The following is a 25,556-nucleotide window of genomic DNA, read 5'->3' on the forward strand; positions in this document are numbered from 1 at the left end:
GTGTGTCCCCAGGTATCCCAGGTGTGCCCAGGCATGCCCAGGTGTGTCCCCACATGTCCCCAGGTGCCCCCAGGTGTATCCCTGGGTGCCCCCAGGTGTCTCCAGGTGTATCCCGGGTGTCCCCAGGTGTCCCCAGGTTCCCCAGGTGTTCCCTGGGCATCCCCAGGTGCTCGCAGGTGTGTGCCCAGATGCCCCCAGGTGCCCGCAGGTATCCCCAGGTGTATGCCCAGGTATCCCAGGCGCCCCCAGGTGTGTCCCCAGGTGTCCCCACATGCCCCTAGGTGCCCACAGGTGTGTCCCCATATGTCCCCAGGTATCCCCAGGTGTCCCCAGGTGTGCCCGCAGGTGCCCCCAGGTGTCCCCAGGTATCCCCGGTGTCCCCAGGTGCCCCCAGGTGTATCCCCTGGTGCCCGCAGGTGTGTCCCCACCTGTCCCCAGGTGTCCCCAGGTGTTCCCCAGGTGCCCCAGGTGTGTCCCCACGTGTCCCCAGCTGTGCCCAGGTGTCCCCAGGTGCCCCAGGTGTGTCCCCACATGTCCTCAGGTGTGCCCAGGTGTTCCCCAGGTGTCCCAGGTGTGTCCCCACCTGTCCCCAGGTGTCCCCAGGTGTTCCCCAGGTGCCCCAGGTGTGTCCCCACGTCCCCAGGTGTGCCCAGGTGTTCCCCAGGTGTGCCAGGTGTGTCCCCACATGTCCCCAGGTGTATCCCCAGGTGTGCCCAGGTGCCCCCGGTGCGCGGCGCTGACCCGGCGTGCGGCTGCCGGGCACTTTCATGTAGAGCTGCACGGTGTTCATGCCCAGGATGGTGTGGCCCACGTGGCTCAGCATGTTCCCCGTGGAGGAGACACGCATGAAGGCCGGCAGCTTCAGCAGCTCCTGCAGCTGCGGCTTCCACCTGCGCAACGGGGACGGGGACGGGACACAGAGGGGACGGGGAGGGGACAGGGACACGGAGGGGACAGGGATGGGGACGGGGACGGGGATGGGGACAGGGAGGGGACAGGGAGGGGACAGGGACAGGGAGGGGACAGGGACAGGGACAGGGACAGGGACAGGGATGGGGACAGGGACAGGAAGGGGACGGGGAGGGGACGGGGATGGGGACAGGGAGGGGACAGGGAGGGGACAGGGACAGGAATGGGACAGAGGAACAGGGACAGGGATGGGGACAGGGACAGGGACAGGGACGGAGGGGACAGGGACAGGGACAGGGGACAGGGGACAGGGACCGGGACAGGGATGGGGACACGGAGGGGACAGGGAGAGGACAGGGATGGGGACAGGGACAGGGATGGGGACAGGGAGGGGACAGGGACACAGGGAGGGGACAGGGATGGGGACAGGGACAGGGACGGGGGACAGGGAGGGGACAGGAATGGGACAGAGGAACAGGGACAGGGACAGGGATGGCGACAGGGACGGAGGGGACAGGGACGGGGAGGGGACAGAGACAGGGATGGGGACAGGGACAGGGACAGGACAGAGACAGGGGACAGCACTGTCACCCACTGAGCCCCCAAATTCACCCACAGGTGTCCCTGCAGCACCCACGGGTAACCCTGACCCCCCCCCCATCGTCACCCAAGTGTCCCCACCCCCACATTCTCACCCAAGTGTCCCCACTGTCCCCCACCCCCACCCTCTGTCCCCCAGCTGTCCCCCCCCACCCCAGTGTCCCCAGTGCCACCCCAGTGTCACCCCCGTGTCCCTGCTGTCACCCCGCTGTCCCCTCCTGTCCCCAGTGCCACCCCGCTGTCCCCAGTGTCCCCACTGTCCCCTCCTGTCCCCGCTGTCCCCTCTATCCCCAGTGCCACCCCGCTGTCCCCTCTGTCCCCGCTGTCCCCAGTGCCACCCCAGTGCCACCCCGCTGTCCCCTCTGTCCCCGCTGTCCCCAGTGCCACCCCAGTGCCATCCCGCTGTCCCCTCTGTCCCCGCTGTCCCCAGTGCCACCCCGCTGTCCCCTCCTGTCCCCTCCTGTCCCCCCTGTCCCCTCCTGTCCCCAGTGCCACCCCCCTGTCCCCGGTGTCACCTCTTGGCGTCCGAGAGGTCGATGTTGGTCCCGAACTTGATGATCTGGTGGGATTTCTGGTCGGGGGGGCTGGGGGGGACACGGGGTCACGGGGGGCGGGGACGGGGCCCCCGAGGGGGACGTGCCACCCCCGTGGGCGTGGGGACACCCTGGGGACACCCTGGGGACACCCTGGGGACACGGGGACACCCTGGGGACACCTGGGGACATGGGGACACCCTGGGGACACCCTGGGGACATGGGGACACCCTGGGGACACCTGGGGACACAGGGACACACTGGGGACACCCCGGGGACACCCCGGGGACACGCTGGGGACACGGGGACACCCCGGGGACACGCTGGGGACACCCTGGGGACATGGGGACACCCTGGGGACACCCTGGGGACACCCTGGGGACCCCCCGGGGACACCCTGGGGACCCTTCAGGGACATTGGGACCCCCCTGGGGACATTGGGACCCCCCCAGAGGACACCCAGACCCCTTGGGGACATTGGGACCCCCCCCCCCAGTGACACCCTGGGGTCCCCCTGGGGACACCGGGACCCTCCCCAGGGGGACAGGGGTGACACGTTGTCCCCAGGAGGGGACAGGGGGTGGCCCCACCTGGGCGGGGTCTCGGTGGTGCTGTCGGGCTCCTCGGCCTCCTCGTCCTCGCTGTCCTTGTCCTCCTGCGGGGACAGTGCCACCCGTGCCACCCAGTGCCACCTCACTGTCACCTCAGTGCCACCCATGCCACCCGTGCCACCCAGTGCCACCCAGTGCCACCTCAGTCACCTCAGTGCCACCCGTGCCACCCCGTGCCACCCAGTGCCACCCAGTGCTACCTCAGTGTCACCTCAGTGTCACCCAGTGCCACCTGTGCCACCCCAGTGTCACCTCAGTGCCACCCGTGCCACCCTGTGCCACCCAGTGCCGCCTCAGTGTCAACCCAGTGCCACCTCAGCCCCCAGGTGCCAGCTCAGGACACTGGGGGACACTTGGGGACACTCCAGGCATTCCAGGGGACACTTGGGGACATCCAGGGGGCTCCAGGACACACCCCCAGCCCAGCAAGGGACACCCAGGGACACCAGGGGACACCTGGGGACACCCTGAGGACTCCTGGGGACACTTGGGGACACCTCAGGGACACCAGGGGACACTTGGAGACACCCTGAGGACTCCTGGGGACACCTCAGGGACACCAGAGGACACCTTGGGACACTTGGAGACACCCTGAGGACTCCTGGGGACACTTGGGGACACCGTGGGACACCTTGGGACACTTGGAGACACCCTGAGGACTCCTGGGGACACTTGGGGACACCGTGGGACACCTTGGGACACTTGGAGACACCCTGAGGACTCCTGGGGACACTTGGGGACACTGTGGGACACCTGGGAACACCTCAGGGACACCAGGGGACACCTGGGGACTCTTGGGGCTCCTTGGCGACACCAGGGGACACTTGGGGACATCCTGGGGACACCTCAGAGCCACCAGGGGACACTTGGGGCTCCTTGGGGACACCGTGGGACACTTGGGGACACCCTGAGGACTCCTGGGGACACTTGGGGACACCAGGGGACACCTGGGGACACGAGTCCCCTGCATCCCCCATGTCCCCCTGAGCCCACTGTCCCCCGTGCTGTCCCCACGTGTCCCCCACGTGTCCCCAGGTGTCCCCTCCCCTGTCACCTGCAGGGACTCCTGGCAGGAGCTCACCTGTACTGGGTGTACTGGGAGATGCTGGTGTGGGGTTCCTGCTGTGTCCCCAGGGTGTGTCCCCATGTCCTGGGGTGTGTCCCTTGTCCCCAAGGTGTGTCCCCAGGTGTCCCCAGGTGTCCCTGTCCCCATCCCTCACCTGCAGGGACTCCTGGAAGGAGCTGGCCTGGTACTGGGCGTACTTGGCGATGGTGGTGTGGGGTCCTGCTGTGTCCCCAGGGTGTGTCCCCATGTCCTGGGGTGTGTCCCTTGTCCCCAAGGTGTGTCCCCAGGTGTCCCCAGGTGTCCCTGACCCCATCCCTCACCTGCAGGGACTCCTGGAAGGAGCTGGCCTGGTACTGGGCGTACTTGGCGATGGTGGTGTGCGAGCGGCTGCTCTCGCAGGGCCACACCTGGAGTGTCCCCTGGCCCCAAGGTGTGTCCCCATGTCCTGTCAGTGTCCCCAGGTGTCCCCAGGTGTCCCCAGGTGTCCCCTGACCCCGTCCCTCACCTGCAGGGACTCCTGGAAGGAGCTGGCCTGGTACTGGGCGTACTTGGCGATGGTGGTGTGCGAGCGGCTGCTCTCGCAGGGCCACACCTGCCGCGTGCCCGACAGGTCCCAGTTCTGGTCCGAGGGCTGCTGCACCTGCGTGCGCACCTCGACCGCGTGCTCGCCGCTGGCCTCCACCAGGGTCTTGGTGCTGAACAGCCCCAGGTCTGCAGAAACGGCGGGGTTTGGGGCGTTTTGGGGGGTTTGGGGTGTTTTGGGGTTTGGGGCGTTTTGGGGGGTTTGGGGCGTTTTGGGGGGTTTGGAGCGTTTTGGGGGGTTTGGGGTGTTTTGGGGTCAGCAGGGGAACAGGGACAGGGACAGGGAATCTCCACCAGGGTCTTGGTGCTGAACAGCCCCAGGTCTGCAGAAACGGCGGGGTTTGGGGCGTTTTGGGGGGTTTGGGGCGTTTTGGGGGTTTGGGGTGTTTTGGGGGGTTTGGGGCGTTTTGGGGGGTTTGGGGTGTTTTGGGGGGTTTGGGGCGTTTCGGGGGGTTTGGGGCGTTTTGGGGGGTTTGGGGCATTTCGGGGGGTTTGGGGCGTTTTGGGGGGTTTGGGGCATTTCGGGGGGTTTGGGGTGTTTTGGGGGGTTTGGGGTGTTTTGGGGGGTTTGGGGTGTTTTGAGGTTTGGGGCGTTTTGGGGGATTTGGGGTGTTTTGGGGGGTTTGGGGCATTTCAGGGTTTGGATCATTCTGGGGTTTGGGTTATTTTTGGGTTATTTTAGGGGGGCTTTGGTTAATTTTGGGGGTTTTGGGGTGATTTGGGTTATTTTTGGGGCTCACTGAGGCGCAGGGACCCCGCCAGCCCCCGGATGACCGTGATGGGGGGATTGGGGTGATTTTTGGGGTGGTTTTGGGGTGGTTTTTGGGGTTTTGGGGGGTTTTGGGGATTTTTGGGGTGATTTTTGGGGTTTTGGTGATTTTGGGGGTTTTGCGGGATTTTTGGGGTGATTTTTGGGGTGGTTTTGGGGGTTTTTGGCTCACTGAGGCGCAGGGACCCCGCCAGCCCCCGGATGACGGTGATGGGGGGATTGGGGTGATTTTTGGGGTGGTTTTGGAGTGTGTTTTGGTGATTTTGGGGTTTTTGGGGATTTTTGGGGTGATTTTTGGGGCGGTTTTGGGGGTTTTTGGCTCACTGAGGCGCAGGGACCCCGCCAGCCCCCGGATGACGGTGATGGGGTTCTTGGGGTCGGTGCAGAACTGCAGCAGCACCGGCGAGAAGGCGTCGCGTTTGCTCTCCAGCTGGGCGGGAAGAGCGGCGGCCAATCAGAGACCGGCATCCGACACACGGACCAATCACAGCCCGCCACCCTCGGGCACGGACCAATCAGCACCCCGCACCCAAAGCAAGGACCAATCACAGCGCAGGGCCCAATCACAGCATGCCATGACCCACCCAACGACCAGGTCAGCGGCCAATCAGGATGGAGATGGTTTAAGGCATCAGCCAATCAGAATGGAGATGGTTTAAGGCATCAGCCAATCAGAATGGAGATGGCCTGGTTCACCATTCACCAGCCAATAAGGATTCAGGTAGCCCAACCAACCAATCAGGACTTTGCTTGTTTGGCTCATCACCAGCCAATCAGGATTGAAAGGCTATGAGCTGACGGCCAATCAGCAGCAAGATTCGCTGGGAAACTCTGCCCCCACCCACTGGCCAATCCGCAGGAGGGAGGCCCCACCCAGCAGCCAATCAGGAGAGGCTCCACTCCCGTTGGCCAATCAAGGATGCTCTGGCAGATCCATCCCCTCATGACAGCCAATCAACAAAGAGCTGCCCATGATGGGCCAATCAGGATGGGAGGGATCCAGCCAGGGGCCAATCGGCAGAAAGAGGGAATCTGCCAGGAAGCCAATCAGCAGCAAGGATGCCCACCAGCCAATCAGGAGAGGGGACACCCTGGGATCCCCGGCAGGGAGCCAATCAGCAGTCAGGGCACCCTGCCAAAGAGCCAACCAGGAAGGAGGACCCTTCCCACCAGCCAATGAGCAGAGAGGACACCCTGGGACCTTCCACAGGGAGCCAATCAGCAACCAAGGAACACAGCCAGGGAGCCAATTAGCAGCCAGGGGACCCATTGTGGGAACCAATCAGCAGCCAGGGGACCCATGGGGGGAGCCAATCAGCAGCCAGGTGACCCATTAAGGGAGCCAATCAGCAGCCAGGGGACCCATTGTGGGAGCCAATCAGCGGGCGGGGGCGGCGGCGGCAGCCAATGGGGACTCACGTAGATGCTGGGCGTGGGCGGGTTGAGCTTGTCCCGCGGGAGCTGCTCCCGCGCGTCGATGCGCGGCTTCACCGACTGCGCGGGGCACAGGTAGGACTCGCGGAACGGCCCCTTCAGCCGCGCCTGCCTGCGGGGCGGCGCCGGTGGGACCCCGGAACGGCCCGGCGCCCCCGGAGCCGCGCCAGGATTCATCCCAGAATCACCCCAGAACCGCCCCAAAATCCCCCGGAGCCGCGCCAGGATTCACCCCAAAATTCATCCCAGAACTGCCCCAGAATTCACCCAAAATCCCCCCAGAATTCACCCAAAATTCTCCCAGAGCCGCCCCAAAATTCACCCCAAAATTCATCCCAGACCTGCCCCAGAATTCACCCAAAATCCCCCCAGAATTCACCCAAAATTCACCCAGAGCCGCCCCAAAATTCACCCCAAAATTCATCCCAGACCTGCCCCAGAATTCATCTCAGAATCACCCCAGAACCGCCCCAAAATCCCCCGGAGCCGCCCCAGGATTCACCCCAAAATTCATCCCAGAACTGCCCCAGAATTCACCCAAAATCCCCCCAGAATTCACCCAAAATTCATCCCAGAACTGCCCCAGGATTCACCCAGAGCCGCCCCAGAATTCAGCCAGAGACGCCCCAAAATTCACCCCAAAATTCATCCCAGAATCCCCCCAAAATCACCTTAAAATACACCCAGAATCACCCTAAAATCCCGCCCAAAATTCCCCCAGAACCGCCCCAAAATTCACCCCAAAATCCCTTCAGAATTTCCCAAAATTCTTCCCAGAATCACTCCAAAATTCACCTCAAAATCCCCCCAAAATCACCCCAAAATTGCCCCAAAATTCATTCCAGAATCACTCCAAAATTCACCTCAAAATCCCCCAAACCTCAGTGGGCCCCCAAAGACCCCCCCAAACCTCAGTGGGACCCCCCAAACCTCCCCAAAGATCCCCCCCAAAGCTCAGTGGGACCCCCAAAAATCACCCCCAAACCTCAATGGGACCCCCCAAAGACCCCCCAAACATCAGTGGGACCCCCAAAAATCACCCCCAAACCTCAGTGGGACCCCCCAAACCTCAGTGGAACCCCCCCAAAGACCCCCAAACCTCAGTGGGACCCCCCAAAGACCCCCAAACCTCAATGGGACCCCCCAAAGACCCCCAAACCTCAGTGGGACCCCCCAAACCTCCCCAAAGATCCCCCCCAAACCTCAGTGGGACCCCCAGAAAACACCCCCAAACCTCAGTGGGACCCCCAAAAATCACCCCCAAAACCCCCCCAAAGACCACTCAAACCTCAATGGGACCCCCCAAAGACCCCCAAACCTCAGTGGGACCCCCAAAAATCACCCCAAAACCTCAGTGGGATCCCCAAAACCCACCCAAAGACCCCCAAACCTCAGCGGGACCCCCAAAAAACACCCCCAAAACCCACCTAAAGACCCCCCAAACCTCAGCGGGACCCCCAGAAAACACCCCCAAACCTCAGTGGGACCCCCAAAAATCACCCCCAAACCTCAGTGGGACCCCCCAAACCTCAGTGGGACCCCCCCAAAGACCCCCCAAACCTCAATGGGACCCCCAAAGACCCCCAAACCTCAGTGGGACCCCCAAAGACCCCCAAACCTCAACGGGACCCCCAGAAAACACCCCCAAACCTCAATGGGACCCCCCAAAGACCCCCCAAACCTCATTGGGACCCCCAAAGACCCCCAAACCTCAGTGGGACCCCCCCAAAGACCCCCCAAACCTCAGTGGGACCCCCCCAAAGACCCCCCAAACCTCAGCGGGACCCCCAGAAAACACCCCCAAACCTCAGTGGGAACCCCCAAACCTCAGCGGGACCCCCAGAAAACACCCCCAAACCTCAGTGGGAACCCCCCAAAGACCCCCAAACCTCAATGGGACCCCCCAAAGACGCCCCAAACCTCAGCGGGACCCCCAGAAAACACCCCCAAACCTCAGCGGGACCCCTAAAAAACACCCCCAAACCTCAGTGGGAACCCCCCAAAGACCCCCACAACCTCAGCGGGACCCCCCCAAAGACCCCCCAAACCTCAATGGAACCCCCCAAAGACCCCCAAACCTCAGCGGGACCCCCAGCCCCCCCCCCAGACTCACTTGCTGGCGCGCACCACCTCGGCGGCGCTGTGCCGGATGGTCAGCTGGGCCAGGGGCGGCCCCCGGGGCTCGGCCGGCTCCGAGCCCCCCAGGGCGTCGCCGCCGGGGCCCCCCCCGAGCCCGGCGATGCCCCCGGGCCCCCCGGCGCCGCTCTCCACCTTGATCAGGCGGATCTTGAGCTCCTTGGGCGGCCCCTCGCCCAGCGAGCGCAGCTTCAGCAGGTCGGCCGAGCTGACCAGGGCGGCCGGGGGTCCCGCGGGGGCGGCCGGGGCCGGGGGGCCGTTGGGGGGACCCCCGCCTTTCGTCTCCAGCCTGGGGGGGGGTCCCCCTTTCTCCTGCACGCCGGGGCTCTGCAGGTCCAGCGTGGCCAGCACCGGGCGCTCCCGCTGCTCCCGCCGCTCTTTCCGGGGGTGCCGGCGCCGGGCCGGGGGTCCCCGCCGGGGGTCCCGGTGGCGCGAGGAGGGGCGGCGGTGGCGGCGGCCGCCCCCCGGGCCGGTTTTTGGGGGGGTGTCCGGGGAGGGGGGGCCGGGCCGGCCGGCCTGCTCGGCCAGGGTCTCGCAGGCGCGGCTGATCTCCTCCAGCGCCTCGGACTCGCTGCGGCCCGCGGGGGGACCCCAGCCCGGCGGTGAGGTAGCGACTTGGGGGGGCGTGGGGGGCCGCGGGGAAGCGGGGCTGGGTTTGGGGGGGCTGCCGCCGCCCGCCCCCGCCGAGGGTTTCTCAGCGGGGGCGGCAGGAGGAGGTTTGGGGTAAAACGGGGAGGTTTTGGGGTGGTCGTCCCGTTTGCCGAAGGGGTAAAGGCGGGGAGGGTCCGGGGGGTCGCCGTGGCCCGGGGGGGCTCCGAAAGGAGGGGCTTTGGGGCGGGCCAGGAGGGGGGGGGCGGGCGGGGGGGGCGGGGGGGGCGGGGGGGGCGGTGGGGGAGGGGAGACCCCCCCCTCGTCCTCCTCCTGCCGGATGGACTCGTCCAGCATCTTCATGATGTTGGCCAGCCCGTCGGGCAGGATTTTGGCAAACTCGGGGGGCTCCTCGAATTGGTCGTCCAAGGGGGGGCCCCGAAATCGAAGAGGCGGGGGGGGACCCCGGGGGGGTCGGAGGAGGGCGGGGGAGGGGGGGGTAAGGGCGGGGGAGGGGGCTCGGGGTGCGGGGGGGTGGGGGGAGGGGCGGGGGTGCTCTTTGGAAAGGGGACCCCCGAGGAAATGGGGGGGCTGGGGGCGGGGGGGGGCGCGGGGGAGGTTCCTGAGGCATCGGGGGGGCCCTCGGAGAGGGGGGGCGGCGGGGCGTGGGGGGGGGTCCCCAGCCAAAAATCGCCGGGGGGGGGTTGGTGGTGGTGGGGGGGGGGCTCCTCCTCCTCCTCCTCTTCCTCCTTGTCCGGGTAAGGGAAAGGGGGGGTCCGGGGGGCGCCGCCCCCCCCCGTGCTGGTGGTGCTGGGGTCCGGGAAAGATCCCGGGGACCCCCCCAAAGGGGGATCGGCCCCCCCCGCGCCCCCCTGGGGCGGGGGTCCCCCGAAAAGGATCTCGTCCAGGGGGTCGCCCCCGCCCGGGTCCTTCAGCCAGGGCAGGGGGGGGGCGGGGAGCGGCTCGGGGGGGGCGCAGCAGGGGGGAGGGGCGGGGGGCAGGTGGGGGGCGGGGACCCCCCCGCCGGCCCCCCCCGGCCCCGGCGGCTCCGGAGGTTGGTAGCGGTGCTCGGGAGCCTGGGGGGACATTTGGGGACAAGGGGGGGACGGGGGGAACCCTGAGTGAGACCCGGAACGGGGGGGGGACCCTCATGTGCCCCCCATATCCCTGTGCCCCATATCCCTGTGCCCCATATCCCTGTGCCCCCCATATCCCTGTGCCCCATATCCCTGTGCCCCATATCCCTGTGCCCCATATCCCTGTGCCCCCCCATATCCCTGTGCCCCCCATATCCCTGTGCCCCCCATATCCCTGTGCCCCATATCCCTGTGCCCCATATCCCTGTGCCCCCCATATCCCTGTGCCCCCCCATATCCCTGTGCCCCCCATATCCCTGTGCCCCCCATATCCCTGTGCCCCCCATATCCCTGTGCCCCATATCCCTGTGCCCCCCCATATCCCTGTGCCCCATATCCCTGTGCCCCATATCCCTGTGCCCCCCATATCCCTGTGCCCCATATCCCTGTGCCCCATATCCCTGTGCCCCATATCCCTGTGCCCCCCATATCCCTGTACCCCATATCCCTGTGCCCCCCATATCCCTGTGCCCCATATCCCTGTGCCCCCCCATATCCCTGTGCCCCATATCCCTGTGCCCCATATCCCTGTGCCCCCCATATCCCTGTGCCCCATATCCCTGTGCCCCCCCATATCCCTGTGCCCCATATCCCTGTGCCCCCCATATCCCTGTGCCCCATATCCCTGTGCCCCCCATATCCCTGTGCCCCATATCCCTGTGCCCCATATCCCTGTGCCCCCCATATCCCTGTACCCCATATCCCTGTGCCCCCCATATCCCTGTGCCCCATATCCCCGTACCCCCCCATATCCCTGTACCCCATATCCCTGTACCCCCATATCCCTGTGCCCCATATCCCTGTGCCCCATATCCCTGTGCCCCCCATATCCCTGTGCCCCATATCCCTGTGCCCCCCCATATCCCTGTGCCCCATATCCCTGTGCCCCCCATATCCCTGTGCCCCATATCCCTGTGCCCCATATCCCTGTGCCCCCCATATCCCTGTGCCCCATATCCCTGTGCCCCCCATATCCCTGTGCCCCATATCCCTGTGCCCCATATCCCTGTGCCCCCATATCCCTGTGCCCCCCATATCCCTGTGCCCCCCCCATATCCCTGTGCCCCCATATCCCTGTGCCCCCCATATCCCTATGCCCCATATCCCTGTGCCCCCCATATCCCTGTGCCCCATATCCCTGTGCCCCATATCCCTGTGCCCCCCATATCCCTGTGCCCCATATCCCTGTGCCCCCCTTTCCTCCCCTCTGTCCCCCCATCCCCGTGACCCCCTGTCCCCATCCCTGCTGTCCCCGTGTCCCCCATCCATCCAATCCGTGTCCCCACCCCCGTGTCCCCCCGTGTCCCCCCGTGTCCCCATATCCCCGTGTCCCCCCGTGTCCCCATATCCCCGTGTCCCCGTGTCCTGGTGTCCCTGTGTCCCCCCGTGTCCCCCCCATGTCCCCCTGTCCCTCCATAACATCCCTGTGTCCCCCCAGTGTCCCCATATCCCCTCCATGATGTCCCCACGCCCGTGTCCCCATGATGTCCCCGTGTCCCCATGTCCCCCGTGTCCCCATGATGTCCCCGTGTCCCCACAATGTCCCCGTGTCCCCTCGTGTCCTGGTGTCCCCATGATGTCCCCGTGTCCCTGTGTCTCCCCCATGTCCCCATGTCCCCATGATGTCCCAGTGTCCCTGTGTCCCCCTGTGTCCCCCCGTGTCCCGGTGTCCCCCCGTGTCCCCATATCCCGGTGTCCCCGTGTCTCCCCATGTCCCCCCGTGTCCCCATATCCCCGTGTCCCCGTGTCCCGGTGTCCCTGTATCCCCCCGTGTCCCCATGTCCCCCCATGTCCCCATGTACCCCCATGTGCCCGTGTCCCCCCGTGTCCCCCTGTGTCCCCGTGTCCCATGTCTCCACGATGTCCCCCCGTGTCCCAGTGTCCCCGTGTCCCCCCGTGTCCCCCCATGTCCCCGCGTCCCCCCGTGTCCCCCCGTGTCCCCATGTACCCCCATGTCCCCGTGTCCCCCCATGTCCCCGTGTACCCCCATGTCCCCGTGTCCCCCTGTGTCCCCCCGTGTCCCCATGTACCCCGATGTCCCCGTGTCCCCCCATGTCCCCGTGTACCCCCATGTCCCCGTGTCCCCCCGTGTCCCCCCGTGTCCCCATGTACCCCGATGTCCCCGTGTCCCCTGTCCCCATGATGTCCCCATGTCCCCCCGTGTCCCCCCGTGTCCCGGTGTCCCGTGTCCCGGTGTCCCCGTGTCCCGGTGTCCCCGTGTCCCGTGTCCCCCCGTGTCCCGGTGTCCCGGTGTCCCGTGTCCCGGTGTCCCCGTGTCCCGTGTCCCCCCGTGTCCCGGTGTCCCGTGTCCCGTGTCCCCCCGTGTCCCGGTGTCCCGTGTCCCCGTGACCCCCAAGTCCCCGTGTCCCCCCGTGTCCCCATGTACCCCCGTGTCCCCCCGTGTCCCCGTGTTTCCCCATGTCCCCATGTACCCCATGTCCCCCCGTGTCCCCCCGTGTCCCCATGTACCCCCATGTCCCCGTGTCCCCTGTCCCCATGATGTCCCCATGTACCCCCATGTCCCCGTGTCCCCCCGTGTCCCGTGTCCCCCCGTGTCCCGGTGTCCCGTGGCCGGTGACTCACGGGGCGGGGGGTGCTGGTGGCGGGCTGGCGGGGGGGTGCCCGTGGGGGGGCACAAGGCACGCAGGCGGTGGGTGCTGCTGGTGGGCGGCTGGGGGCGGCGGGCGGCGCCCCCCCGGCCCCGCCGGCCCTAAGGTCACTTGGGAGGGGCCCCGGGGGGGCGCTCGGGCACGGCCGGGGGGGCGGCGCCGGCGGGGCGGGCACCAGCCGCGGCTCCTGCGGGCACAGCGGGGTCAGGGGGACGGGGGACACAGGGACGGGGGGACAGGGGGACATGGGGGACATGGGGGACAGGGGGGCAGGGGGACAGGGGGACAGGGGGGCAGGGGGACATGGGGACATGGGGGGGATGGGGGGGACGGGGACAGGGGTGACATGGGGGGGATGGGGGGGATGGGGACAGGGGGGAACATGGGGGGCATGGGGTCATGGGGGACATTGGGGACAGGGGGACGGGGGGACGGGGGGACAGGGGGACGGGGGGACAGGGGGACACGGGGACAGGGGGGGCACAGCGGGGTCAGGGGGACGGGGGACAGGGGACAGGGGGACAGGGGGACAGGGGGACATGGGGACAGGGGACAGGGGGACGGGGGGACGGGGGGACAGGGGGGCAGGGGGACAGGGGGACAGGGGGACATGGGGACAGGGGACAGGGGGACGGGGGGACGGGGGGACAGGGGGGCAGGGGGACGGGGGGACATGGGGACATGGGGGGGATGGGGGGGATGGGGACAGGGGGGGACATGGGGGGCATGGGGTCATGGGGGACATTGGGGACAGGGGGACATGGGGACAGGGGGACATGGGGACAGGGGGGCAGGGGGACAGGGGGGCAGGGGGACGGGGGACACGGGGACGGGGGGACGGGGGGACGGGGGGACAGGGGGACATGGGGACATGGGGGGCATGGGGGGATGGGGGGGATGGGGACAGGGGGGGACATGGGGGGCATGGGGTCATGGGGGACATTGGGGACAGGGGGACATGGGGGGCACAGCGGGGTCAGGGGGACGGGGGACACGGGGACAGGGGGACAGGGGGACATGGGGGACATGGGGGGCATGGGGGGCATGGGGACATGGGGTCAGGGGGACGGGGGACACGGGGACAGGGGGACAGGGGGGGCATGGGGGGGACATGGGGGGCACAGCGGGATCAGGGGGACAGGGGACACGGGGACGGGGGGACAGGGGGACATGGGGGACATGGGGGGCATGGGGGGCATGGGGGGCATGGGGGGCATGGGGACATGGGGTCAGGGGGACGGGGGACACGGGGACAGGGGGACATGGGGGGCACAGCGGGGTCAGGGGGACGGGGGACGGGGGGACGGGGGGACAGGGGGACATGGGGGACATGGGGGGCATGGGGGGCATGGGGGGGATGGGGGACATTGGGGACGGGGACAGGGGGACAGGGGGACACGGGGACAGGGGGACATGGGGACAGGGGGACATGGGGACAGGGGGGGCATGGGGACATGGGGACGGGGGACACGGGGACGGGGGGACAGGGGGACATGGGGTCATGGGGGACATTGGGGACAGGGGGACATGGGGGGGACATGGGGGGCACAGCGGGATCAGGGGGACGGGGGACAGGGGGACGGGGGGACAGGGGGACAGGGGGGGCATGGGGGGCATGGGGGGATGGGGACATGGGGGGGACAGGGGGGGAAATGGAGGACATGGGGGGACATGGGGACATGGGGGGACATGGGGGGGTGACACGCGCTCGGTGACATAGGGGGGTGACACGGGGGTGACACAGGGGGGTGACACGGGGGGGTGACACGGTGTTGGTGAGACAGGGGGGTGACACAGGGGGGTGACACGGGGGGGGTGACACGGTGTTGGTGACACGGGGGTGACACGGGGTGGGTGACACGGGTGGGTGACACCGGGGGGTCCCCACCTGTCTGTCCGGGTGGCGCCGGGGGAGGGCCCAGGCCTCGGCGGGGGGCAGGGGGCTCCACAGCCCCGGGGGCAGCGGGAACGGAGGGGGGGGCCCGGGGGGGGGCAGCGCCCCACAGCCCCCCTGGGGACAGCGGGGTCAGGGCGGGCACGGGGGGACCCCAGTGCCCCCCTTAGTGCCCCCCAAACCCCCCTGTGACCCCTGGACCCACCAGTGCCCCCCCAGTGCCCCCCTTAGTGCCCCCCAAACCCCCCTGTGACCCCCCAGACCCTTCAATGCCCCCCCAGTGCCCCCCTTAGTGCCCCCCAAACCCCCCTGTGACCCCCGGACCCACCAGTGCCCCCCAGTGCCCCCCAAACCCCCCCAGTGCCCCCCTTAGTGCCCCCCAAACCCCCCTGTGACCCCCGGACCCACCAGTGCCCCCCAGTGCCCCCCTTAGTGCCCCCCAAACCCCCCTGTGCTCCCCCAGACCCCCCTGTGACCCCCCAGACCCTTCAATGCCCCCCCAGTGCCCCCCTTAGTGCCCCCCAAACCCCCCTGTGACCCCCGGACCCACCAGTGCCCCCCCGGACCCCCCAGTGCCCCCCCAAACCCCCCTGTGCCCCCCAGGACCCCTTAGTTCCCCCCCAGTGCCCCCCCAGTGCCCCCCTTAGTGCCCCCCAAACCCCCCTGTGCTCCCCGGGCCCCCCAGTGCCCCCCAAACCCCCCTGTGCTCCCCCAGACCCTTCAATGCCCCCCCAGTGCCCCCCTTAGTGCCCCCCCAAACCCCCCTGTGACCCCCGGACCCCCCAGTGCCCTCCCAGTGCCCCCCCAAACCCCCCAGTGCCCCCCCAAACCCCCCTGTGCCCCCCCGGACCCCCCAGTGCCCCCCCAGTGCCCCCCCAGATCCATTTTAGCCCCCCCAACTCCCCCACAAACACCCCCTTCACTGCCCCCAGACCCATTTTACACCCCCAACACCCCTTCAATGCCCCCCCAGACCCATTTCAGCCCCCCAGACCCCTCAGTGCCCCCCCAAATCCCTTTAAACCCCCCAGACCCATTTCACCTCCCCAAGACACCTTTACTGTCCCCCCCAGACCCATTTTGCCCACCTAAATCCCCTTTAAAACACCCCCAGACCCATTTAAGCCCCCCAGACCCCTCAGGGCCCCCTCAGACCCCTTTAAAGCACCCCCAGACCCATTTCATCCCCCCAGATTCCTTTAAACCCCCCAGACCCATTTCAGCCCCCAGACCCATTTCACCCCCCCAGACCCCTCAGTGCCCCCCCAAATCCCTTTTAAAACCCCCCAGACCCATTTCAGCCCCCCAAACCCCTTTAAAGCACCCCCAGACCCCTTTAAACCCCCCAGACCCATTTCAGCCCCCAAACCCCCCCCCTCATTTTACCCCCTTTCCCCCAATCTTTAACCCCCCCGAACCCCTCGGTGCCCCCCCCCAGCCCCTCCTCCCCCCCCCCAAATTCCGGCCCCTCCCCCACCTGGGGGCTGCCGCTGCGGCGCCGTTTGAGGGGGGTGGGCGGCTCCTCGGGGGGGGCGGGGGGGGCGGGGCGGGGGGGAGGGGCTGCCCCGCGGGGGGGGGGTCGGGGGGGGCCGCCCCCCTCTTCAGCTGCGCCCCCCCCCTTTTGGCCGGGAAGGTTCTTTTCTGGGGGGGGGGAGGGGAGCTGGGGTAAGGGGGGGGTTGGGGGGTGGGGGGGGAGGGGCGGCGTCACCCCCACCCCCCCCTCCCCCATTCCCAGTGCTCCCAGTAAGGCCTGGTCCCATTCCCAGTGCCCCCCCCCCCCCCAAAATACCCCCCCCGCGATCCTCTGAGCCCCTCCCCCAGTTCTCCCCAAAATCCCCCAAAATCTCCCCCAGACCCTTTAACCCCCAAAATCCCCCCAAACACCCCCAAATCCCCTCAAACACCCCCAAAATCCTCCCAAACACCCCCAAAATCCCCCAAACACCCCCAAAATCCCCCCAAAAACCCCCAAAATCCTCCCAAACACCCCCAAAATCCTCCCAAACACCCCCAAATCCCCTCAAACACCCCCAAATCCCCTCAAACACCCCCAAAATCCCCCCAAAAACCCCCAAAATCCTCCCAAACACCCCCAAAATCCCCCCAAACACCCCCAAAATCCCCCCAAACACCCCCAAAATCACTCCCCAGACCCCAATTGCCCTCTAACCCCCCAAACACCCCCAAATCCCCTCCCCAGCCCCTTTATCTCCCCCAAATCTCCCCCAGAACTTTCCAAATCCCCTCCCCACCCCCCCCAATCCCCCTCTAACCCCCCCCAAATCACCCGCAGCCCCCCAAGTCCCTTCCTCAGCCCCCCAAACCCCCTCCCCAGCCCCCCAAATCCCCTCTAACCCCCCAATCCCCCTCTAACCCCCCCAAATCCCATTCCCAGCCCCCCAAACCCCTTCCCAGCCCCCCAAATCCCCCTCTAACCCCCCAAATCCCCCCCAGCCCCCCAAATCCCCCCAAACCCCCTCACCTCGGGGTGCAGCAGGCTCCAGACCTGCTGGAGGGGGGGCAGGGCCCGGGCCCGGGGAGGGGACACGGGGCCGGGGGGGAAACTCCAGAGCTGGGCCTGGGGACAGGGGGACACCTCAGGGACAGGGGGACACCTCGGGGACACCTCGGGGACACCTCAGGGACAGGGGGACACCTCAGGGACACCTCGGGGACACCTCGGGGACAGGGGGACACCTCGGGGACAGGGGGACACCTCGGGGACACCTCGGGGACACCTCGGGGACACCTCAGGGACAGGGGGACACCTCAGGGACAGGGGGACACCTCGGGGACAGGGGGACACCTCAGGGACACCTCGGGGACACCTCGGGGACACCTCAGGGACAGGGGGACACCTCAGGGACACCTCGGGGACACCTCGGGGACACCTCAGGGACAGGGGGACACCTCGGGGACAGGGGGACACCTCGGGGACACCTCAGGGACACCTCAGGGACACCCCCAGGGACATGGGGACACCTTGGGGACACCTCAGGGACACCCTGGGGACACCTCAGGGACACCCCCAGGGACATGGGGACACCTCGGGGACAGGGGGACACCCCGGGGACAGGGGGACACCTCAGGGACACTCTGGGGACACCTCAGGGACACCTCGGGGACAGGGGGACACCTTGGGGACACCTCAGGGACACCTTGGGGACACGCCCAGGGACAGGGGGACACCTCGGGGACACCTCGGGGACACCTCGGGGACAGGGGGACACCTCAGGGACACCCCCAGGGACATGGGGACACCTCGGGGACACCTCAGGGACAGGGGGAAACCTCGGGGACACCCCCAGGGACACCTCGGGGACACCTCAGGGACAGGGGGACACCTCGGGGACACCCCCAGGGACAGGGGGACACCTCAGGGACAGGGGGACACCTCGGGGACAGGGGGACACCTCGGGGACACCCCCAGGGACATGGGGAGAGCTAGGGGACAGCCCCCAGGGATGTCCCTCAATGTCCCCTCAAAGTTCTCTCAATGTTTCCTCAATGTCCCCACAGTGTCCCCTCAATGTCCCCTCAGTGTCTCCTCAATGTCCTCCCAACTGTCCCCTCAATGTCCTCTCAGTGTCCCGCCACTGTCCCCTCAATGTCCCCACCATGGCCCCTCAGTGTCCCTTCAAAGTTCTCTCAGTGTCCCCACAATGTCCTCATAACATCCCCTAAGTGTCCCCTCAGTGTCACCTCAATGTCCTCTCAATGTCCTCTCAAAGTTCTCTCAATGTCCCCTTGATTTCCCCCAATGTCCCCTCAGTGTCCCCCCAGTGTCCCCACAATATCACCCCAATGTCCCCACAGTGTCCCCTCAATGTCCCCTCAAAGTTCTCTCAATGTCCCCTTGATATCCCCCAATGTCCCCACAATGTCCCCACAGTGTCCCCTCAATGTCCCCTCAAAGTTCTCTCAATGTTTCCTCAATGTCCCCACAAGGTCCCCTCAAATGTCCCCTCAATGTCCCCTCAGTGTCTCCTCAATGTCCTCCCAACTGTCCCCACAATGTTCCCCCAGTGTCCATTGTCCCCTTGCTGTCCCCTCAGTGTCCCCTCCGTGTCCCCTCCCTGTCCCCTCGCTGTCCCCTCATTGTCCCCTCCCTGTCTCCTCGCTGTCCCCTCGCTGTCCCCTCATTGTCCCCTCCCTGTCCCCTCCCTGTCCCCTCGCTGTCCCCTCACTGTCCCCTCATTGTCCCCTCCCTGTCCCCTCCCTGTCCCCTCCCTGTCCCCTCCCTGTCCCCTCACTGTCCCCTCCCTGTCCCCTCCCTGTCCCCTCGCTGTCCCCTCATTGTCCCCTCCCTGTCCCCTCCCTGTCCCCTCCCTGTCCCCTCCCTGTCCCCTCCCTGTCCCCTCACTGTCCCCTCATTGTCCCCTCCCTGTCCCCTCCGTGTCCCCTCCCTGTCCCCTCGCTGTCCCCTCCCTGTCCCCTCCCTGTCCCCTCCCTGTCCCCCCGCTGTCCCCTCGCTGTCCCCACCTGCTGCAGGCGCCCGATGCGGGCGGCGATGTCCCCTCGGTGGCCACCGACGACGTCCCCGCGGTGGCCGCCGTCCCCGCCGTGCCGGTGGCCGATGTCCCCGTGCCGGTGGCCGATGTCCCCAAGGCGGTGGCCAACATCTCCGTGCCGGTGGCCGACGTCCCCGGGCCGGTGGCCGATGTCCCCAAGACGGTGACCGATGTCCCCGGGCCGATGACCGATGTCCCCAAGACGGTGGCCGATGTCCCCAAGGCGGTGGCCGACGTCCCCGTGGCGGTGGCCAACATCCCCAAGGCGGTGGCCGACGTCCCCATGGCGTTGGCCGATGTCCCCATGGCGTTGACCGATGTCCCCAGGCCGGTGGCCGACGTCCCCAGGGCGATGACCGATGTCCCCAGGGCGATGACCGATGTCCCCGGGGCGATGACCGATGTCCCCAGGCCGGTGGCCGACATCCCCGGGCCGGTGGCCGACGTCTCCGGGCCGGTGGCCGACGTCCCCAGGGCGATGACCGATGTCCCCAGGGCGATGACCGATGTCCCCAGGCCGGTGGCCGACGTCCCCGGGGCGATGACCGATGTCCCCGGGGCGATGACCGCTGTCCCCGGGCCGGTGGCCAATGTCCCCGTGGCGTTGGCTGATGTCCCCAAGGCGGTGGCCAACGTCCCCAGGCCGGTGGCCGATGTCCCCAGGGCGATGACCGATGTCCCCGGGGCGATGACCGATGTCCCCAAGGCGATGACCGCTGTCCCCGGGCCGGTGGCCGACGTCCCCGGGCCGGTGGCCGATGTCCCCAGGGCGATGACCGATGTCCCCAGGCCGGTGGCCGATGTCCCCGGGCCGGTGGCCGATGTCCCCAGGCCGGTGGCCGATGTCCCCGGGGCGATGACCGCTGTCCCCGGGCCGGTGGCCGATGTCCCCGGGCCGGTGGCCGACGTCCCCGGGCCGGTGGCCGATGTCCCCAGGGCGATGACCGCTGTCCCCGGGCCGGTGGCCAATGTCCCCAGGCCGGTGGCCGATGTCCCCGGGCCGGTGGCCCCGGTGCCGCCCGTGGTGGCAGCTCGGGGGCTCCTCCAGCTCGGGGGTGGCCTCGGGGCCGGGGGGGTCCCAGGGCTGCAGCGCCCGGACGCAGCCCGGGAGGGGCTCCAGGGGGGCCCGGGGGGCTCTGGGGGGACAGGGGGGACATCTGTGGGGTGGGGGCCACCGGGACCCCCGGGGACCCCCAGAATGGGGATCGGGGGGGGCTCAGCCCCACAGGGACCCCCCAGAATGGGGATCGGGGGGTTCTGCCCCATAGGGACCCCCCCAGAATGGAGATTTGGGGGGGCTCTGCCCCATAGGGACCCCCGGGGACCCCCCAAAATGGGGATCGGGGGGGGTTCTGCCCCATAGGGACCCCCCAAAATGGGGATCTGGGGGCGCTCTGCCCCATAGGGACCCCCCAAAATGGGGATCTGGAGGGGCTCTGCCCCATAGGGACCCCCAAACACAGCCCTGGAGGGGGTCCAGGGGGGCCCGGGGGGGACACGGGGACATCTGGGGGGGCTCAGCCCCATAGGGACCCCACCAGGACCAATTTTCGGATGGGGCAGACACATTTTAGGGTATAAATGACATATTTTGGGGTATAAGTGGCACATTTTGGGGTATAAGTGGCACATTTTGGGGTATAAATGACACATTTTGGGGTACAGGTGACACATTTTGGGGGGCACATTTTGGGGTGACGGATTTTGGGGGGGGTCAGCACTTACCCCGGGGGGTAGAAGGCCTTGTGGGGGAGGGGCGGCCCCCCATTTCCGCTGGGGGGGGGCGCCAGGTGGGGGGCAGCGGCGCCGGGCCGAGGCTGGGGGAGCACCTGGGGGGCAGGGCAGTGAGGGGGGGCCAAAAATGGGGGAGACCCCCAAAATGGGGGAGACCCCCAAAATGGAGGAGAGACCCCCAAAATTGGGGAGAGACCCCCAAAATTGGGGAGAGACCCCCAAAATGGAGGAGAGACCCCCAAAATTGGGGAGAGACCCCCAAAATGGGGATCCTTGGGGTCAGTTAGGGGTCACTTGGGGGTCAGAGGGGTCACTTAGGGGTCAGTTGTGGGTCAGTTGTGGGTCAGAGGGGTCAGTTATGGGTCAGTTATAGGTCAGGGGGGTCAGTTATGGATCAGAGGGGTCAGTTATGGGTCAGTTATGGATCAGAGGGGTCAGTTATGGGTCAGTTATGGGTCAGTTGTGGGTCAGAGGGGTCAGTTATGGGTCAGTTATGGATCAGAGGGGTCAGTTATGGGTCAGTTGTGGGTCAGAGGGGTCAGTTAGGGGTCAGAGGGGTCAGTTATGGGTCAGCTGTGGGTCAGGGGTGTCAGTTATGGGTCAGTTATGGGTCAGTTGTGGGTCAGAGGGGTCAGTTGTGGGTCAGTTATGGGTCAGTTATGGGTCAGTTGTGGGTCAGCTGTGGGTCAGTTATGGGTCAGTTATGGGTCAGCTGTGGGTCAGTTATGGGTCAGTTATGGGTCAGTTATGGGTCAGTTATGGGTCAGCTGTGGGTCAGTTATGGGTCAGTTATGGGTCAGTTATGGGTCAGTTATGGGTCAGTTATGGGTCAGCTGTAGGTCAGTTATGGGTCAGTTATGGGTCAGTTATGGGTCAGCTGTGGGTCAGTTATGGGTCAGTTATGGGTCAGTGAGGGGTCAGTTATGGGTCAGGGGTGTCAGTTATGGGTCAGTTGGGTCAGTTATGGGTCAGAGGGGTCAGTTATGGGTCAGTTATGGGTCAGCTGTGGGTCAGGGGTCAGCTGTGGGTCCCACCTGGGGGGCGGCAGCCAGGCCCGTGGGGGGCAGCCGGCCCAGCCCAGGCTCCCCACGGCGAAGGGGTCGCGTCCGGCCCGGCCCCCCAGGGGCTCCACGGCGCGATGCATCGGCCTGGGGGGCACAGCGGCTCTGCGCCCGACCCACGGACACGCGGACCCACGGAGCCGCCCCATAGATCCGCCCCGACCCATAGATCCACCCTGACCCATAGATCCACCCCATAGATCCGCCCCGACCCATAGATCCACCCCATAGATCCGCCCCGACCCATAGATCCACCCCATAGATCCGCCCCGACCCATAGATCTGCCCCGACCCATAGATACACCCCATAGATCCACCCGGACCCATAGATCCACCCCTGACCCACAGACCCGCCCCATAGATCCACCCCGACCCATAGATCCGCCCCGACCCATAGATCCACACCAACCCATAGATCCACCCCATAGATCCGCCCCATAGATCCACCCCATAGATCCGCCCCGACCCATAGATCCACCCCATAGATCCACCCCACAGACCCGCCCTGCCCCACAGATCCACCCCTGCCCCACAGATCCACCCCACAGACCCACCGGCCCACCCCATGGATACCCCAGAACTCCCCCAACCCCCCCCACAGACCCCCAAACCAGCCCCACAGACCCCCCAAAGCCCCCCACGACCCCATAAACAGCCCCATAACCCCCAAACCAGCCCTGTGACCCCCAAACCAGCCCCACAGACCCCCAAACCAGCCCCACAGACCCCCAAAACCACCCCCACGACCCCATAAACAGCCCCACAGACCCCCAAAACCCCCCATGACCCCATAAACAGCCCCACAGACCCCCCATGACCCCCAAAACCCCCCATGACCCCATAAACAGCCCCATAACCCCCAAACCAGCCCTGTGACCCCCAAACCAGCCCCATAGACCCCCAAAGCCCCCCGTGACCCCATAAACAGCCCCACAGACCCCCAAAACCCCCCATGACCCCATAAACAGCCCCATAGAGTCCCCCACAGACCCCCCCAAAACCACCCCTGTTACCCCAAACCAGCCCCATAGACCCCCAAAGCCCCCCGTGACCCCATAAACAGCTCCCCAGACCCCCCATGACCCCCAAAACCCCCCATGACCCCATAAACAGCCCCATAACCCCCAAAACCCCCCCATGACCCCCAAACCAGCCCCACAGACCCCCAAAGCCCCCCGTGACCCCATAAACGGCCCCAAAGACCCCCAAAACCCCCCCATGACCCCCAAACCAGCCCCACAGACCCCCAAAGCCCCCCATGACTCCATAAACAGCCCCACAGACCCCCCAAAACCCCCCATGACCCCCAAACCAGCCCCATAGACCCCCAAAACCCCCCCACGACCCCATAAACAGCCTCACAGATCCCCCAAACCACCCCTGTGACCCCCTAAACGGCCCCCCAGACCCCCCACGACCCCCCGAGCCCCCCACTCACCACTTGTGGGGCGGGGCAGGGCTGGGTCCCCCCGCGGCCCCCCCGTGGGGGGGGGGAGGGGGCGGCTGCTGGGCGGGGGCGGCCCCTCCCTCACTGCCACATGCACCTGGGGGGGGACGGCACTCAGGGGCACCTGGGGGGCACCTGGGGGCACCTGGGGGCACCTGGGGGGCACCTGGGGGCACCTGGGGGGCACCGGGGGGCACCTGGGGGGCACCTGGGGGTACTTGGGGGCACCTGGGGGGGGGACGGCACTCAGGGGGCACCTGGGGGGCACCGGGGGTACCGGGGGGCACCGGGGGGTACCTGGGCACTCAGGGGGCACCTGGGGGTAATTGGGGGGCACCTGGGGGGCACCGGGGGGCACCTGGGGGCACCTGGGGGGGGGACGGCACTCAGGGGCACCTGGGGCACCGGGGGGCACCTGGGGGAAACCTGGGGGTAATTGGGGGGCAGTTGGGGGACAGCTGGGGGCACCTGGGGGGCACGTGGGGGTAATTGGGGGGCAGCTGGGGAAACCTGGGGGCACTTGGGGGGCACGTGGGGGTAATTGGGGGGCAGCTGGGGGGCAGTTGGGGGGCACTTAGGGGCAGCTGGGGGGCAGCTGGGGAACAGCTGGGGGCACCTGGGGGGCACCAGGGGCACTTGGGGGGCACGTTGGGGGCACGTGGGGGCAGCTGGGGAAACCTGGGGGCACTTGAGGGGCAGCTGGGGGGCATTTGGGGGCACTTGGGGGGCACCAGGGGGGCACGTGGGGGGCACTGGGGCACTTGGGGGGCACCTGGGGAGCACCTGGGGGGCACTCAGGGGCACCGGGGCACCTGGGGGGCACTTGGGGGCACGTGGGGGTAATTGGGGGGCAGCTGGGGGGCAGTTGGGGGACAGCTGGGGGCACCTGGGGGGCACCAGGGGCACTTGGGGGGCACGTTGGGGGCACTTGGGCACTCGGGGGGCACCTGGGGGGCACCTGGGGGGCACTTGGGGGCAGCTGGGGAAACCTGGGGGCACTTGGGGGGCCCCTGGGGGTAATTGGGGGGCAGCTGGGGGGACAGCTGGAGGCACCTGGGGGGCAGCCGGGGGCACTTGGGGGGCACCAGGGGGCATTTGGGGGGCATTTGGGGGACAGCTGGGGAAACCTGGGGGCACTTGGGGGCAGCTGGGGGGCAGCCGGGGGCACTTGGGGGGCACCAGGGGGCACTTAGGGGCAGCCAGAGGCACCTGGGGGGCATTTGGGGGCACTTGAGGGGGACTTGGGGGGCAGCTGGGGGGCAGCTGGGGGGCACTTTTAGGGACAATTCTGGGACAATTTTGGGGCAGTTTCGGATCAATTCTGGGGCAGTTTTGGGGCACTTTTGGGGCAGTTTTGGATCAATTTTGGGGCACTTTTAGGGCAATTTTGGGGCACTTTCAGGGGCAGTTCTGGGGCACTAGGGGCAATTCTGGAGCAGTTTTGGATCAATTCTGGGGCAGTTTTGGATCGATTTTGGGGCAGTTTTGGGGCAGTTTTGGGGCAGTTTCAGGGGCAGTTCTGGGGCAGTTTTGGATCAATTTTGGGGCAGTTCTGGAACAATTTTGCGGCACATTTAGGGCAATTTTGGGGCACTTTTAGGGGCAGTTCTGGGGCAGTTTTGGGGCAATTCTGGAGCAGTTTTGGATCAATTCTGGGGCAGTTTTGGATCGATTTTGGGGCAGCTTTGGATCAATTTTGGGGCAGTTTCAGGGGCAGTTCTGGGGCACTTTTGGGGCAGTTCTGAGGCAGTTTTGGATCAATTTTGGGGCAGTTCTGGGGCAGTTTCAGGGACAGTTCTGGGGCAGTTTTGGATCAATTTTGGGGCAGTTTTGGGGCAGTTCCGCGATCACGTGGTGCGGAAGTGGGCGGTGCCTCTCACACCGCAGGCCCCGCCCCCCTCACCCACGCCCCGCCCCCTCACCGATGACGCGACTC

The 25,556-nt window shown here is 67.0% G+C and overlaps 1 protein-coding gene across 1 annotated transcript in view; it reads right to left on the reverse strand.

The window, feature by feature from the left end:
- The window catches only part of KDM6B (lysine demethylase 6B), a 28,836-nt gene extending 7,690 nt beyond the window's left edge, over nucleotides 1-21,146 (reverse strand). The window contains exons 1-11 of the mRNA XM_077789460.1: nucleotides 21,104-21,146; nucleotides 19,350-20,514; nucleotides 17,350-17,445; nucleotides 9,629-9,819; nucleotides 8,618-9,467; nucleotides 6,490-6,616; nucleotides 5,395-5,500; nucleotides 4,225-4,430; nucleotides 2,633-2,697; nucleotides 2,025-2,093; nucleotides 742-890 (exon numbers count right to left, since the gene is read on the reverse strand). Of these exons, the coding sequence (XP_077645586.1) occupies nucleotides 742-890; nucleotides 2,025-2,093; nucleotides 2,633-2,697; nucleotides 4,225-4,430; nucleotides 5,395-5,500; nucleotides 6,490-6,616; nucleotides 8,618-9,467; nucleotides 9,629-9,819; nucleotides 17,350-17,445; nucleotides 19,350-20,514; nucleotides 21,104-21,146 (3,067 nt within the window). The remainder of the gene's footprint in view (nucleotides 1-741; nucleotides 891-2,024; nucleotides 2,094-2,632; nucleotides 2,698-4,224; nucleotides 4,431-5,394; nucleotides 5,501-6,489; nucleotides 6,617-8,617; nucleotides 9,468-9,628; nucleotides 9,820-17,349; nucleotides 17,446-19,349; nucleotides 20,515-21,103) is intronic.
- Nucleotides 21,147-25,556: the final 4,410 nt, after the last annotated feature.

The sequence above is a fragment of the Lonchura striata genome, chromosome 34, assembly GCF_046129695.1.
Source record: "Lonchura striata isolate bLonStr1 chromosome 34, bLonStr1.mat, whole genome shotgun sequence".
In the NCBI taxonomy this organism is placed as follows: domain Eukaryota; kingdom Metazoa; phylum Chordata; class Aves; order Passeriformes; family Estrildidae; genus Lonchura; species Lonchura striata.